Source organism: Aptenodytes forsteri, unplaced genomic scaffold, assembly GCF_000699145.1.
Source record: "Aptenodytes forsteri isolate BGI_AS27 unplaced genomic scaffold, ASM69914v1 Scaffold5, whole genome shotgun sequence".
Taxonomy (NCBI): Eukaryota; Metazoa; Chordata; class Aves; order Sphenisciformes; family Spheniscidae; genus Aptenodytes; species Aptenodytes forsteri.
This window is the reverse complement of record NW_008795672.1, coordinates 5,085,309-5,102,195: the sequence shown is the minus strand read 5'-3', so window position 1 is coordinate 5,102,195 and position 16,887 is coordinate 5,085,309. Positions and strand designations below refer to the sequence as shown.

Here is a 16,887-nt window from a genome sequence, read left to right as displayed (position 1 = left end):
CTCTAATTACAGTTTAGCCAAAGTAATCTTTTTATGGTATACCTTTTGACAAATAGAAGGTGGCTTTTTTTTTTTTTTTTTTAAATTTTAAAAGAACTTCAGGATTTGTAGTGTTTAACGTATTTCTATTGATTGTCTTTAATATTAAGCTTGACAGGATCCTGTATTTCTCAACATTCATGTGGTTTGAAGAGCTGAAATGTGTGACATTGAAAGTCTTCTCACCAGGTGCATTCTTCCTCAGGCACATAATGCCTTTTTGGATGGAGAGGTGCAGGGAGTACCTTTGTTAAATTGCGATGAACTCTTCATTCACTAGTTCAGAAATAGGGTTGTTGGTACAGTCTACCTATGTAGAAGACTTTTAGTACCGAACTATAAAATTGATTCATGGTGTCACTTGTAAGTGTGTGAAGTCAGTGATGTTGAAACGGGAGCAAACAAAAATAGGTCTAGAATAGATCCGACAACATACTTTTCCCATTGGATATGGAATAGAACTGGTCCTCACTGGTTCTCAGTTTGTTGAGTAAGGATAAATATAGCAACAGTAGTGATTCTTTTTCTGATCACAAAAACCCAACTTATATTGGGTTATAAGTTATATAACCAAACTTATATTACTGATAAGGAAAATATGGAATTCCTTTGCTTCAGTGATACAGATTTCCTTCAGAAGGTTGTGTGGGCCAGGTTAAAAAAAATGCTTCCCTTAGAAAAGTTTTCCAGCCTCCTAAGTTGCCAAAATAAAATAAGCCAAAGCAAGCACAGTATACCGCTGAATTGACAGCAAATACTGATATGAAACAGATCTTCTTTTAAAGGAAATAATAGTGAAGAAGGTTTCTGTGCAATGTATACTTGTAAATGCTTGTGGTTTTTTGATCAGAATATCTTTTAAAAAAAGAAATTAGTTATATAGCTACTGAAGGCAAGTATTTTATGCATGTGAGAGCTAAAGCAGAGGATGGACGGCAGATTGAGCAAATAGTTTTACAGATGCTGCAAACATTTTTTCTTTGCTGTCAGATGATACAGAAAACATACTGATCCATCCTGAGCCTCATCTTTCTAAAATGTATTTCTGTTTATTATGGGAGCGCCAAGTATTCGATGTAATATGAATTAAGACTACACAGGTGGCCTTAATTCTGGCATTTCCTAACTTTGATGGGCTGGATTTTCCTATCTGTAGTTGTCTATTAATCAAGTTTTTTGTTGTGGGTATAATTTCCTTTGATAAAAGGGGGCAGGAGATCGACAACAAAACCTGCATCATATTAGTTGTTCTTCTCTATATAGAAATCATAGGAAAATTCATGTTGGGAAGAGAGCTTTACCCAGTCTGATCTTGAAAACCTCCAAGGATGGGAGTCTGCACCTCCAGTGAGCAGCCTGCTCAGCTGCTTAAGATCTTTTCAATCCACTGAATAGTATTGTTCTAATTGGGTTAATAATACCTGAACTAGGTTGTGGCTGGCAGTCCTGGGACATGTGAAATACATTTGCCTGTGAGATGTTAAGGAAAGGTTCCTTAATTTTCTTTTATCTTTAGAACTTGGAAGGGAACTTGCTCTTTTCTTATCCCCTTTGCTCCAGTCCTCAAAATTCCTTTTGCCTCTCCTTCTCCTACCTTCCCCAATCCTGGTTTTTACCTTCCTCTGCTTTTCAACTTGCTCTTCTTCCCAATGCCAGCTGGGTCCCTAGATCTATAGTTTTTCACCTCTCTTTTTCTAAGCAGTTATTCTGCTTTATTGTTAGGACATCCGTCTGTTTGTTTTAATGTTGAATATGGTTAGTGCCAGCTTCTGAGTGTAGAACCTGCTTAAGAAGATCTAGGTGTAGGGTTACTCTGGGTGAAAGCCAAGGATGACAATCCTGCTTAGGAGTTCCCGCTGCTTGAAAAATACTGTAGAGCACTGTAGTGCTGGATTGCATATTTTTCCTTTTAAGACTGGTGCAGTATTAACTCAAGTGTTACCTCTTAAATTAAATGTGGCCAGAGTACCGTTAGGATGAGTCTCCTAAGAATTCTGCTTGACGAGTGACGTTGTATGCCCAAGGAAATTTTAATAGATGATGGGAACTTGATAATTTGAAGTTGAATAGTTGGATGTAAATTTTTTTTCTTTCTTCCTCCCTCTGGATTGTAGTCCAGAAAATATACATTTATATGAATAGCTTAATATCCTTCGGGATTATTTGCTTGGGTAAGTTTTTGTAGGATTTTTTTAATGCCGGTAAGTTTTTGTACAGGAAAAACTGTTCAGCTAAAGGCTTGAGGGCTTGTGCAACAGCAGCGTTCATCTTTGGAGTACGTGATGGATGATGTATCAGTTTTGTTTATTCGTTTTATTTTATGTACACTGCATGCTGTGTCCCATCAAAAGTGTGTGATTGGGCATGAAGTCAGAGTGCCTTGGCCTGGGTTCTGCAGAGAAAGGAATCTAGGGCAAGCCTAGGCAGAGAGGGGAAAATTGCTTTTTCTCTTCGAGCGGCTGAACGTGTTGTATTAAGGAAGAGGGGAAGGTTGGAAAGATTGAAGATGAGGCAGCTGAAGTGTTTATGAGACAGTAGGCAGAGAGCTTGCATCAGGAATGAATGCTGAAAGACCCCTGCTCTTAGGGGAGCAAATCTGCCTCAAGCGATGGAAGTAAGGACGCTTTTCTAGTGACCCAGAGGGAGCGAAGGGTAATCTGTTTCAACCAGGAAGCCACTAAAGATTGCTGAACTGAGAACAAGTCTGGGAGACAGAATCTGTCCTGGGGGAGATTTCTTCTCAAGGCTTCTATTTATTGTCTTGCTCAGAATATCAGAATTTTCTCTTTACATGGTAAACTGCTTCTTGTGGAATTTTTGTTTTTGTTTTTTTTTTGTTATCATACATAGCTTTAAAGATCAGAGTCTCTGAAAATGCCATCTCAAAGCTGTTGGGAAAGGCCTTTTGGTATGGCATCTTTGGAATGTGTTGCTGAATCATTTTGTAGTGGACAAGTGCCCACCACTAAGAAAACAGCGTTTTTGGCACTTTCGTGAGTAAAGGCAGGTAATCTAAGCATTGGATGAGTTCTGAGATGTTTATTACCGTCTTGTTTCCAGAGAAGTTTTCTTCAGGTCCTGTCTGAGGCAAGAGAGCATTTTGGGAAGATTTATGGCAGCACAATCGGTACAATATGCATGATAACAAATCTGTTTTGTTGATCGGCCTGTCACTTGGTTTTGTGCACATTAGTTTGCACACTCCTAAGAAGTATAATATGACTTTAATATACTATTTTTAGTAGTTGTTTCTGTTTGTGTGTCCTCCAGGAGAACGACTCAGGAACATTGGATACAGTTGGTGCAGTTGTTGTTGACCAAGAAGGAAATGTTGCTGCTGCTGTCTCCAGTGGAGGTTTAGCACTAAAGCATCCTGGAAGAGTTGGTCAGGTGACTATATGTTTTCAGTTGGGAATGATTGTTCGGCTAATTGTGACACTAAGCAAGAGGTGTTAATGCAAACCGATGTCCTCCCTTCCTTCCCATTAAACTCTGAAGGCGTTATCACTGCATTGGAATGCAAGTTTTGTTTTTAGTGTCCTCCATCAGTGTTGTAAAACGTTGATAGGTAAGAAGTTGTTCTGTAATTAGTTACCTTTTGCCAGAGCTATTAATAAGTTAATTTCTTGGGCTTAAATACCTCCTTAATACCACAAATAGTCTCTTCAGTGCTTAGAGTGTTTTTAAATAAGATTTTCATCAATATTTAGGGAAGCTGTCCTAATTAATTTTTAAATGATCTTGTGAATTGGTAGAAGTGACAAAGGTATTAAAAGAACACATCAGGTGTAGGCATTCCTTATTGTTATTAGGTGAGGGAATTTTGAGGTGCATCAGAGATGTCATACTCCGTTGCTGTACAGCTGTATTTTTGGTTGACTTTTGCCACTGTCCTAAAAGCAGTTCTCTTTTGAAATGTATTTAAAATTTTCTTTTGGAATAGTAGAGTGAAAGGGACTTTATATAAATAGGGAACAGCTGGAATTATTTTGCTTTTGATATCTGTACTACCCTCATTTTCTGTAAAGTTAGGTTAGAATACCGTACATCTGTGATAATCACTCAGTTCTGAAGAATAGTAAAAGAAGATGTAGCAAAATGGATTGGAATTGCAATTTTTACTGTTATGATTTTCTTATTTATCTTTTGTATTAATACTTGGATTTTTCTTGGGTATCTTTTTTTTTTTGTTGTTGTTATTGGTTTGGGTTTTTTTGGTGGTGTTTTTTTGTTCTGTTTTTTTAAGGGAAGGGAACAAACCAAAAACCTTGTATACTTAAATTTATGGAAGATGCACTTCTTTCTTTAGGCAGCTCTTTACGGTTGTGGCTGGGGGGGTGAAAAAAAAGGAGCTCATACCTTCTTTCTTTAGGCAGCTCTTCAAGGTTGTGGCTGCTGGGCTGAAAATACAGGAGCTCATACCCCTTACTCCACTGCTGTGAGTACTTCAGGTATTTGCTACTTTTATAAATATTTCAAAAAGTTGCTATCTTTTTCTGTAATTAATTTACAAATTCCAAATAAAGTATTTCTGTGAGTGGTGAATTAAAATATTAACATTATTTCCAGACTACATTCTACATGTGTATCGTTTATTTACATATAAAACATATATTTTATATATGTCAGTATTGTCTTGAAATCTGTGAATTAATCTCTGTTGGTTGCTTACATTGGTCATTTTACTTAAAAAACCAAATTAACAACCATGTAAACTTTTATCCCGTCCAGAAGATTTTGTATTGCACTGAAAGGATGTACTCTATTTGTTATGTATTAAGGGACTTGTCCTCCTGTAAGGAAGTGCTGTTACGAGCTTAATATTGTGTTAAACACAGTATGCTTCTGTGACTGGAAGCCTTCTGTAAAGGACTAAGATGATTAGAGGGCTCTTCAACATAAGAGGGTCCCTTCAATACAAAAATGCTACAAAATTGCATTTTTCCCTCCAAAAATATTTAAGTACTATTTTAAGTGAGTATTTAAGTGAATTTGTTCTTCATCTCTCTTTTCCTCTCAAAAGGAAGGGGAAAAGGCAAAACCAAATGACTAGTATAAGTGTTTTGGAAAATATTTATTCAGAAACTGTGAAAGTAATATAAGAATTAGGGTAGCTTTTCTTCTCTCCTTTGGAAGTCTTGGGATCCTGGATACACAAAAGTATTTTGTTCATTTGATGCCTATCAGCCAGCTGTCACACAGAGCTTTTGTATCAGTCGGCATGCTGAGCACTGGAGATACCGGTTGTAAAAACAAGTTTGTCAACAGATCTACTAAATGTAACAGGACTGAAGAAATAGTAAAAATTAGAAAGAAAAAAAAAACCCCACAAAAAACAACCAAAAGATAACTAGGAAGATAGCTCACACTGCAATGTAAGATTTGAGAATGTAAGCCATGATGTTTTTAACTTGTCAGGAACAGACATTAAAAAGATAACTGTATTGTTACACAGTACCAGGTGAATATTGTAGAACACAAAAGCCTTAAGGTGAAGTTATGCAGGAGTTGCTTTTACTTTGCAACTTCCACATAAAAGCAGTTGAAAGGACTGCCTTTAATCTCTTTTTTTTTTCCTAGGTGTATGAACAGTCTCAAGCAGAAAAACTACTTGTAACACTTTTTCTTAAATGCTTATGTCAGGATGCAAAATTTATGATCTGGACCACTGGTTAAGGGTCAGAGTTATCAACGTTCAGAATAGGGAGAGATGAAAAAAATCGGCAGAGTTCAGATTTTGGTAATGTAAACTATATCCCAAGAGTGCTGCAGAGTTAGAGTCCTGTTGCAGAAATAGTGGGGGGAGCGAAGTAACAGGGTATAGAACTAAAATTTGACAGAGGCTGAAGAGCATCAGAAATATCCTGTGTTGCTTTTGAAGTCATATACCTTTCTAATTTCCCCTATATTTAAGTCTGTCTCGTGCTGTTGGAAATTTGTGTAGATGTTCATCCTTAAGCTCAATGTTAGTAATAGCAAGTGTCCTTTTTAGTACTTATGCAAAGGAAAGTCCTGCTGGATGCAGAAGTGTCAGAAGATCTTTCTACTCCAGGAACACCATACTGATTTTAGTTTAATAAACGCTTACCTGCGTAAGCAAATGTATTTAAATATTGCAGTATTCGGGACCATAATAATTAGTGAGTATAAGCCCAATATTAGAGATTGTTTGTGGAAGAGCTGAGGAGGACACCTTTATTTAGTTTTTTAAAACTTCTTTGCAAAGTCAGCTGGGTTTGAAGTCTGTGCAAGTGCAGGCAACCATCCTGATATACTTAAAGGAGATGTCTGGGTTTAATGATGGCCTTCAATAGAAGTCTCCTTTGTTTTTGCTGGTAGTGGTAAATACTTTAATGTTATACTATCTATAACTGTCACACACACACATATATGTATATATATTTCTTTGGTTCAAATCTTTCAGCTTCCATGACATTACATTAATACCAATCCCAGTTAATTGAAATAGACTGCTGGCGGTCTATGAAGCATGGCCATCTGTTTATTCAGTGATTTGAAATTCAGACTAGTGGTGTTTAATTAAACTCTTGTTTCTGGCTTTCCTTTAAAGTTGTGTGTGTGTGAGAGAGAGAGAGAGAGAGAGAGAGAGAGAGAGAGAGAGAGAGAGAGAGAGAGAGAGAGAGAGAGAGAGAGAGAGAGAGAGAGAGAGAGAGAGAGAGAGAGAGAGAGAGAGAGAGAGAGAGAGAGAGAGAGAGAGAGAGAGAGAGAGAGAGAGAGAGAGAGAGAGAGAGAGAGAGAGAGAGAGAGAGAGAGAGAGAGAGAGAGAGAGAGAGAGAGAGAGAGAGAGAGAGAGAGAGAGAGAGAGAGAGAGAGAGAGAGAGAGAGAGAGAGAGAGAGAGAGAGAGAGAGAGAGAGAGAGAGAGAGAGAGAGAGAGAGAGAGAGAGGGAGATAGAAATGTTTACAGGAAGTGAGAACTCTTCTGTAATCAATACCATTCTTTTTTCCATTTTCAGAAGCTTATAATGTTCTATTTTATAATGTAATTTATGTTTAGTGCAGTTTCAAAATATATTGATGCCTGACTTGTTTAAAATATGAGCATCCAATAATGTGAACCCTGAACTTAATTAAGGGGTAGGGAGATGGAAAAATTAAATGATAGGAAAGCTTGAAAGAATGAAACTTACAACTTGGCTGGATCACAACAGGAGATGGGAATGGGGGCATAAACATCTGCAAATATTCAAAAGGTGAAATTGCCAAGGCTAGACAAGAAAATAATATGTTAACATGCATCATTGTTGGATGAAATTTTTAGAAAATAAAGGTACTGCCTAAACTCTAGAAGATGCCCTGATTTGGAAAGTTCTAAGATTGACAGTGCTTCCTAAGAGAAGATGAGTGTTGTCACTTGGTGTACCTAAAATCAGACTAGACTGTATTTGTAGTAGTGATTATACCCCCCTCTTGTAGGTTTCTAAATTGGTTTTGTGTGGACATAAATTAAAAAAAAAAAAAGGCAACCAATGAAACTTGCATATTAAGTATAAATAAAAACTGTGTGCATGCACATTCATTTCATGTTTCATTTTACATACAGATGTATACACTTGTATGTAAAAGCATTTAAAATATGTACATAAAATAACTGAAATTTACAGTCAGTTTAGATTTTGTGGTTTTTTACAGTATAACATTTTATTGTTTTAATTTCACATGTCTTTTCATTTTAATTTGTCTTTAAGTGGTAAACTTGGCACAAATTTATCCTAACATTATCTATGGGGTGGGGGCCGTGGGGGGGGAAGAATAAAATTAGGCTTTGGTTGCTGTGTGTATTGAGTACTGTATATGTAGACTTTTTAATATTTATTGTTAAATGACTTCACAGAATAGCTGATTCATCAAATTGCATTTGGAATTAAAAAAAAAAATCTTGAATGAAGAGAAAAGTTTAACTATGATTACCTTAAAGCTTTATTGAAAGTATGCTCTAAATTATTAAGTATTAATACATGTTAAACCAAATAATTTTAACTTAAGATTTCTTTGGGAAATAAAAGGTTTCACATTTGTGCTGGTTTAGACTTTTTAACATTTTTTAATGATAGCTGGGGTTAGAAATTCAAACCTTGAGAGTTTGTTATATCAGGCTCTGTATTCAGTCTTGAAAAAGGATGTTCTTTGGCATTAGTTTCCTATAAGCAATTTTTAAGGGCCAGGTTTTGTAAACTATTTTAATTCCATATTTATGAAATTGCTCATGTCTTTGGGTTTTGGAGGCTATGATAAGCAAGCGATTGAACAGGTTGGGGAAAACCTCTGGTGTGGGGAAAGGAGAGTTTGGAATAGTAATTCAAAGTATACTGGATACGAACTCTTGCACGTTGAAATCCATGCGGAATTGGCCGGAACGTAAGAATGGACACACTGGGCCATATCAGAGCTCCAGATAGTTTGGTGTCCTGTTTCAGATAGAGGGTGTTTGCGGGTCTCCAGGGAAAAGCACGGGGCTGGGAAAAGCACCTCCACTGTGTCATCCAAGCTTCTAGCGGTTTGTGATATTGGGACTTTATAAGCTGGAGATATCTTTGTTTTTAATAGGTCAGGATGACTTTCTGAAGATTCCTCATTTCTTTTTGTACTTAGAAGCCCAGTTATTTAAATTTTGCTGGGAATGTTTTTCTTATTCTGTGATGGTTTACCTCTTTAGAAGCTTTCTTGGAAAAAGAAGTGTTAGTTTAAATGCCACAGTTAGTAATGCAGTAGGTTTTGTACTTGAGTTTTTATTAATTTTGTTCTAAAATCATTCTGTTGAAGCATCAATTTGGGACATATCTTTCAATATCTTCCTCATTTAAAAAAAAAAAAGACGTCACCATAAACGTACTTCATTAAAAGTATTTCCAAATTCACGTAGCTTGCTTTCAATGGTCATGTATTATTTGAAGACATGCTTTTACATCTTGATCATCTGTTGGTCTTGTGGATGCTGGCAGGCTTCCTGCTTTTGCGTATTCAAGGAGGATTTGGTATTAATTCTTATGCCTTTAGCAAGTTGTTTCTCAAATATTTTTGGCCGGTTTTATTGTGATTTTACATTGAATGTGCCCAAGGTGGTGGTTCTGAACTTGTTTGGGCATGACTTCAATTTTTTGAACGGTATTTTCTTACCTCTAACAGTCTTTTGGCCGTGTTGTTTAGCCACACTGTCTTTGGTTTTATTTTTTTTGGCTTTTCAAAAGTTACTTCATGGTTTATAAAATATAGGATATTGTAAAACTCATATTTTATGGATATAGTTTAACAGGGGGTGGGAAAACTGAAATCAAAAGATGAAGACTTTCTAAAGACAGAATGGGGGAGACAGTGGAACTTAGGAGTGACTGTGAATATAAAGGGCCTTAAATTCAAGGTTTATTCTGTAACTCTCAGTCTAAAATTCAGTTTCTGTGTAAACAAGTGAAATCTTTCTGATTTTCTTGTATCGATTTTTTCCTGAGACATTTCAACATATGAACTCTATTATATTAAAATTAATTTTTTTTTTGAACAAAAATACAGTTGTGGGACTTCATTGGCAACTGAAGGATAAAAATTACAGGAATTCTGTGAGTATCTCAAAACCAGTATTAAAATTCAAGAAATTCAGAGAATGTTGCAGTTGCAGGTATAGCTAAGATACCTGGGCAACCTTAACTTTCTAACAACATAATGCAAGTACCATTCCATGCAAGAACGATGGTAGAGACTGACTGAAAGCTTGTTAAATGGCCTTGTTAAATTACCAGTGGCCTTTGTTTAGCGTAAATGTAAGTAACAGCTGAATTGTTTTTTGGATCAACATAGTAGAAGCCAAATCTTTGGTCTTTAAAAGCTCGTGCATGCACGTGTGCACACATTTGCACGTGCAGACAGGTGCAAACAATGCAGCCTCCCCTTTAAGCACCGCCACCACCTCCCCAAAAAAAGAGGCCAAAACCACACTCGTAAGGCCACTTGGAACTCTTTAGTGAATGTTTTTTGTTGGTATATGAATGTAAACTCAGGAAGATGGGTATTATTTGGAGGGAAAACATTTGTGAACAAAACCCGACCGTAGGAGAAACAATAGTCCGTTTTTCGGCTGTACTTTAAGAAAACATTTCCTATTTTTTCCTGAACGTAATAGGAATCAAAGGCTTTGTGTATATTCTTCCTATTCAAAATACTATCAAGTGTGACATTGATTCTTCTCCCCAGTTGGAATATCCATGATGATTATGAATATTCGTCTACTAACTGTACCAAAAGTAATACTGCTGGGGTAAGAGGCAGGCTGTTTTTCCTGGGAGATAAGTTGAAAAGTAATAATTCTCTTTGGATATACAGAACCTGAAATATAGAATATAAAGATAAATACAAAATTTACAGTAACAGCTAATGCAGGAGACTTTGAATATGCAACTATAAGTGGAATTTTTGGGTGGAAATGTAGAGACTGAGAACAATGTGTTCCATTCCTTTTTACATCTTTACAACGGTAGGTAGTAGAAAGCATACTTACCCGTTCTTCATGCATGGGTGGTGTGCTTTGTGTATGTGTATCAGCCCTTGACACCAGCAAACCTTTTAATGTCGCATTTCTCAAGATAGACAGAAGGTCTTGCATTATTTACAAAATGCAGAAATTCTGTACCACAAAGCTGCATAGTCTCCAGCTTTTACTAGAATCCGTTTGAGGAGAATATTTGTTACAGGAAAGGTACAGTGATGTGATGTCCTAGGGAGAATTTAAATGGGACCTAATTATGGTTTATAATCCTAAAGAAAAAGGAGTAGAATCTTTAAATCTATTGAGTCCTTTCAGAAAAATTAAGCATGTTAACAAATATAATTGGGCTTGAGGACTGAGCCCAAAGTTGTGTTTTGTTGAGAAAATACCAGGGATATCAGATTTATGGACCTGAACTGAGGTGTAGTTGAGGATTCAGTGTGGGAAGAGTCTTTCAATGGTGTCTTGCTCTTCTCCCATGCCCGGAGTCTATTCCTGACTGAATGAAAACCCGATACAGATAACAGCAATGTTTTAGGAATGCATACAGAGACTATATGTATTCTGTGTAAATAAGCAGAATGTGCCTGACTCCCTTACCAATTTCTTGTGCTGGTGAATTCGCCAAGATCCCAAAGGACTGACTGTTAAGGTCTCTGGTCAAAAGCGCTGGCCTCTGTTCTCGTAAAGGCATTTTAGGGATTACGTCAAAATGTGTAAAAAGCTGTGTTGGATATACATACATATATATGATGCATCATTCCATGAAGTGAAAAATAGCATATTTTGTATTGTGAAGAATCACAGAATTGTTTAGCTTGCAAGGAACATCTATTCCAGCCCCGTGCTCAAGGAGGGTTTTCTTTTGTTTTCAAAATCCTTATCGATAAGAAAATAAGTGTATTCGCTCTTCCTCCCCCTGCCTTTTTCTGCTCAGACTTTTACTTTTTGTTCACATCTGTTCTTCTTTCCAGTCCATTGTGTACCTCATGGATGCTTTGGCTGGCAAAATGGAACAGGTAATGTGGAATAGGGAACGACACCTATAGAGAGATGGCTTGTGCCTGTTAAATTGGTTGTTGAGCTACGCCCTCCACCAGCATTTCCCTCTCTCCTTTTGGAAGCCACTGAACCGTAGATTCTTACTTGAAAACTCATTTTCGACAGGAACCACAGTGATGTGCAAATCTGTGGAGTAAATGTTTTTCAAGGAAGCTTTAATGCAAATTGACTTGTGATGCAGGACTTTGGCTTTGTGATCCCCATGCGTTGAGGGCATTAGCGGCTGCGCTGGAATCCAGTGACTGCCAATACCTGGGCAGGTGCCATTTGTCTGTCTGGCCTGCGTCCTTCTGAGTCCATGCTCCAAATGTCCAGAGGAATTTCACATGCAAATCTTGTATCCTGTATAGATTGTTTGAGCTGCACTGTGTGAGATAGACACTCTAATACAGTTAATCTCTTTGTAGAAATATGTATTATCTCTCAGAATCAGTCTGGTCCTGTAAGATTTGGGGAATAATAGGTAATTTAATGCATCACAGATGAAGCAGCTGCATATGGAGAAGGGTTATGTCATTGTTACAGTGAACCAGAGGGTAGAGGAAGAAAGAGGTCTATCTCCAGACAGGTCAGTATTTACCTCTGCAGTGAATGCTTCTGTCAGGAGTTCAGCCTTTGTGTCCAGATGCTGTTCGGGGGCTTCAGTGCTGTAGCATGTGGTGTCTGAACTCCCTACCACCACAAGGCTGTGTGAAGAGAGAGGAAGCAACAGGCAAAGATGATTTGTGGGAATGGTAGCGTTAAGAAGCAGTCAATTAAACACAGTACCGCAGTGTTCAAAGCTGAGGGTTTTGTCCACAAAATAATCGGAATGGTTGTTTGAATTGCCTTTGGAAGGGTTGTTTTGAAGCAGAACTGGATAGATGCAACAATCAAAGAGTGCTTATTACCTCCTGAAATTTTAATTGGGCTTAGTGTTATAATATATTGTAAGCATGAAGTTGCATGGGCTTTTTAGAAGTGGTAGTCTCCTGCAGAAGGCCCACTGCTCGGGGTGGCGTGTTCATAACCTGGGGCAGCAGCCAGCTGTGCAGCACTGTCTCCTCTGAACACTGTTAGTCCTGTTCCTGTTTGCCGTACCTTGCCCAAATAGCTTGAACTGGATGCAAGGACACGAAGTGAAATGGAGACTGCGACAAACTTGAGCTCTGTTTTTGTCTTAAACATTTTTCTGTGATTTGGAGAAAATCATTATATACATTTAGTTAGCTACTATCTTATTTCCTTTCCTGTAAATTTTATATGACAAAAGTGATGTAGTTTGGAAAGGTGTAGTATTTTTACAAAGAGATCAATTGCAACAAAGCTTCTGATGAAGGCCTAGGCAAAAACAGTTTGCTTTTTCCTTTTCAGTTTAACTGAAATTAATCTTTAAAAATATATTAAATGTAAAGAAGAATGTAAAACGCATATCCACTTTAACGGAGCTACTTTTTTTCTTCACTCTGACCTCTCTTGGAGGTACATCTGAAATTCTTCTTGTTCATGATAATCAAAACAAATGGCTTTTTTTAATAGGTAAAGTTATCTGGCATTTTCCACTATTTGGAAATGAAGGATTCCTACATTTGGCATATTTTAACTATTTAGTCTTTTTTTCTTTTTCCTCCTATCTGTAAAACTGTAGAGAAGCTGGATGAGTTGTTCTTCAGAGTGATTTTAGTTTATTTTGCCCGTATTAAAAACTTGAAGATATCGAAAGTGTTTTCCCACCTTTCCTTAGAGAAGATACTTTAGACACAGTTTGTCTGGATGTTGAATTTGTCTTTTGTTATCTTTGAGACCTACTCAAATTTACTGAAGTTACAACCTTTTGGAAGATTTCCATTTGCATATTCTTAGTAGGTGTTCATTAGTTTGGAAGTTAAATCACCTAAGAATTTTCTGTCTGCAGCAAGAATGTGCTCCATTGATCCCTCTAGGATCAATGGTTTAGGAATTGGACAGGACTTTGTTTGCAGGTGTTCTTCCTGGCAGCAGGTCAGCAAGTGAAAAATTTCCCCTGCTAGTATGAAGGCAAGATGCAGCAGCTGATAGGAGTACAAAAAGCTAAAATTATGCAACTTTAATTTAGTACTGTACTGCATTATGCTAGGCTGTAGCATTTTATGTCTTTTCAGAATTAGACTTTAAATTTTTATTTTAATGTGTAACTAACTGTATCAGTATCTTACCAGCCAGATATTTTTACTGTACTGTATCTTGTTTTTTAAAATCATTGGCTTGCAAGTTTTTAGTCAGCTCTTTCTAGAGATGCTGGTAATGACAACCAGAGCTTGCTAAAATACAGGTTTCACTGTGTTTCCATTAGGCATAACTAGAAGTTATTCAGGAAATAAAGCAGAAATAGTGTTTTTTTTTTAACTTGTTAACTGACACTTCTTTCCTGGGCACTACTATTTAACTGAAAGTAACAAGATCAAAGTTGAAACAACTTAACAGGACCAGGTTCAGACTCTGCTGTATGGAATAGATAATAAAATACAGATAACCTGTAACTTCTATCTTTAGCTTCTGAAACGAGAAGAGTCATACTTTGGCAGTGGCGTAAACTAGATTAATTTTTCCATTCTCGCATGAATGTGAGTAATGCAAGTTTCCATTTTGTACACTTTGTGTTGAGGTACTGTATGTTTCAATAGCTAGACAGGCTCCGGCAGCTTGTCAGGGCTCCATAAGCTCTCTGCTTATGGCTTGCAGAAAGCAAGCTAGATTTTCATTTCTCCTTCCATTCAACAGGAGTCTCTTTCATGTCTGAAAATTGAAAACGCGTGTTTTTCAGTGTGGTGCATGGATGTGTGTGTGCCCTCTGGCACACCTGTTTCTAATTTCCTGACTTGAAAGCATCTCCCATCAAAAGAAGCAGAAAAACAATTTCTTTCTGACACGCTGCTCGGAGGCCCTTACTTTGCAGAAGGCCTTCCTTTCGTTTGCCATCTTGGTTCCATTGGTAGAACATTATAAGATGCAGAGCACGCATTGTATGGGATGTTCAGCTTATATTGTGCTGGGTTCTTTCCCCTCTTGTTGTGGTTATTTCAAGCATTAGAAATCTACTTGAGAAGTCACTATGCTGAGGAAAAACCAGTAACTTAATCCTTAGTTTCTTGTATGAAGCTCAAATTAAGGACCAAAGTCTATAGCAAATTAAGGTTTGTATAACCTGTGAATTAAGTAGAGTATTAGTTACTGTTTGGTACTGAGGGTTAGATTAAAATTTAAATATTATAGCTTAGATTTCTTACCTTTTCTTCAAAATAGTACGCAGTGTAAAATAGTATCCAATATAATAGCTGAAAATTAAAGATGTTAACAATCTTAAAAAAAAAAAATAAAAACCAAACCCACAAGAAACCCCTAGTAACTGTTGTTGTGAAAGTTGTGCATAGGCTAACTAGCAAATTACTACAGAATAGAGCTATTAACTATTAAAGATCACTTAGGAAGGAAAAATACGAAATTTTAAACTCTAGCTTAACTGTTACTGGCTTGTCTGTTTTCTCATTTCAGCAGCTGACACTTTTACAAACAGCATCTGGGTTGTCTCCATAGCTACCGTGCTGCGGTATGTACCTAGCCGGTGGTATGCTGTTGGATTATGTTGGTTTCATTTACTGACAAGCTAAACAGAACAAAATGTTCAAAAAGACTTAGAGCTTAAAAACCATTATGTGCATTGTCCTGGTTTCGGCTGGGATAGAGTTAATTTTCTTCCTAGTAGCTGGTACAGTGCTGTGTTTTGGATTTAGGATGAGAACAATGTTGATAACGCACCGATGTTTTAGTTGTTGCTGAGCAGTGCTTACACTAGTCAAGGACTTTTCAGCTTCCCACGCTCTACCAACCAAGAAGGCTGGAGGTGCACAAGAAGCCTGGAGGGGGCACAGCCAGGACAGCTGACCCCCAGGAGCTGGCTGGGCATCGGTCAGCGGGTGGTGAGCAATTGCATTTGCATCACTTATTTTGTATATTCTTTCATCATTACTATTATTATTATTATTTTCCCTTCCTTTTCTGTCCTATCAAACTGTCTTTATCTCAACCCACAAATTTTACTTTTTTTTTCCCCGATTCCCTCCCCCATCCCACTGGGCGGGGGCAGTGAGCGAACGGCTGTGTGGTGTTTAGCTGCCCGCTGGGTTAAACCACAACATGCGTACAGTTAAACAGTACTTGAAATACGAAGACTGGGCCTGGCTTTACAGCATAATGGCTAGTGGTTCATATGCTCATAAAACTTGCCTTTGCTAAGCTTTGTTCATTACTAATATGATCAGGTTTATGCAGAAAACACTAAAAATGTGAATCAGGTTACGTACTTCTATGTAACTTATGGGCTATATGGACTATAACAAAAAAATTCTTAAATCTTTAACTGGGTCAGTAAGGTGTACAGTTCACATTTATGCCTGCTAAGGTATGCAACCCTGATACATTTCTTGTCTTGTGCATATATTGCCATTCAGGTACCAAAGAGTTGCTTTCTAGAGTATCTGCCCACTACTGAAATTATGAATGACAGTGGAAAAATTATTGTCATGTCAGCATAGTAACAGGTTTCCATGATTGGTTCCTGTCGCTCATTCCGCTGCAAAAAGGCACGCATCTCACTTGTTGTACAGCACTGTACAACGTAACAGGTACTTCTGGTTTGCCTGATCTGATTCACTAATCAGCAATATCTGGTGCATGGAGCGCAAGAATGACCATCTTGCTATGCTCAAAGCTCAAAAAAATGTCTGTTGGGGGCTTTGTGCTTTTCTGTGCTATGTTTGGCTGAACTAGTAACTCAGGAGGACTACAGATACATATATAACTGTTAAGTTATAATAGGATAACAGAAGAAAAAGAGACTATGGAAAAAAAAAAGGGGGGTTTAGATTCCCAGATTGTTCTTGTGGGGATCTTGTATGAATCAATGAGGAGTGTCTGAATAGGAAAAGTGGTATTATTCTCAGAAATTACACATTTAAATGCCCACAGAAGGGGGAAGTCATGTTTCAGTGTTGGTCAGCTTTGCACTTTTGAAAGAAACACTGCATTAGAAGCTGTACTGTGGTGTGACCCAAGAAGATATGTGTCTCTGAAAATCAGTTCCGATGCTTTCTGTGTGGTCATCAGGGGTTTTCTGTAGGATCTCCAAGTCGTTTTCAGGCAGGGTTAGAAGCTTCTGGTTGAAGACAGATTTTCTGGTTTGGTTTTTTTTGGAGAGTTTTGGCTGTTTGGTTTTTTGGGGTTTTTTTTTTGGCTGGTTTGTTGGGGGTTTTTTTTTGTTTTTTTTTTTTTTTTG

The 16,887-nt window shown here is 37.4% G+C and overlaps 1 protein-coding gene across 1 annotated transcript in view; it reads left to right on the top strand.

The window, feature by feature from the left end:
* The window catches only part of TASP1 (taspase 1), an 87,557-nt gene that overhangs the window by 39,853 nt on the left and 30,817 nt on the right, over nucleotides 1–16,887 (top strand). The window contains exons 8-9 of the mRNA XM_009282532.2: nucleotides 3,310–3,429; nucleotides 4,412–4,490. Coding sequence (XP_009280807.1) covers nucleotides 3,310–3,429; nucleotides 4,412–4,490 — 199 coding nt within the window. The remainder of the gene's footprint in view (nucleotides 1–3,309; nucleotides 3,430–4,411; nucleotides 4,491–16,887) is intronic.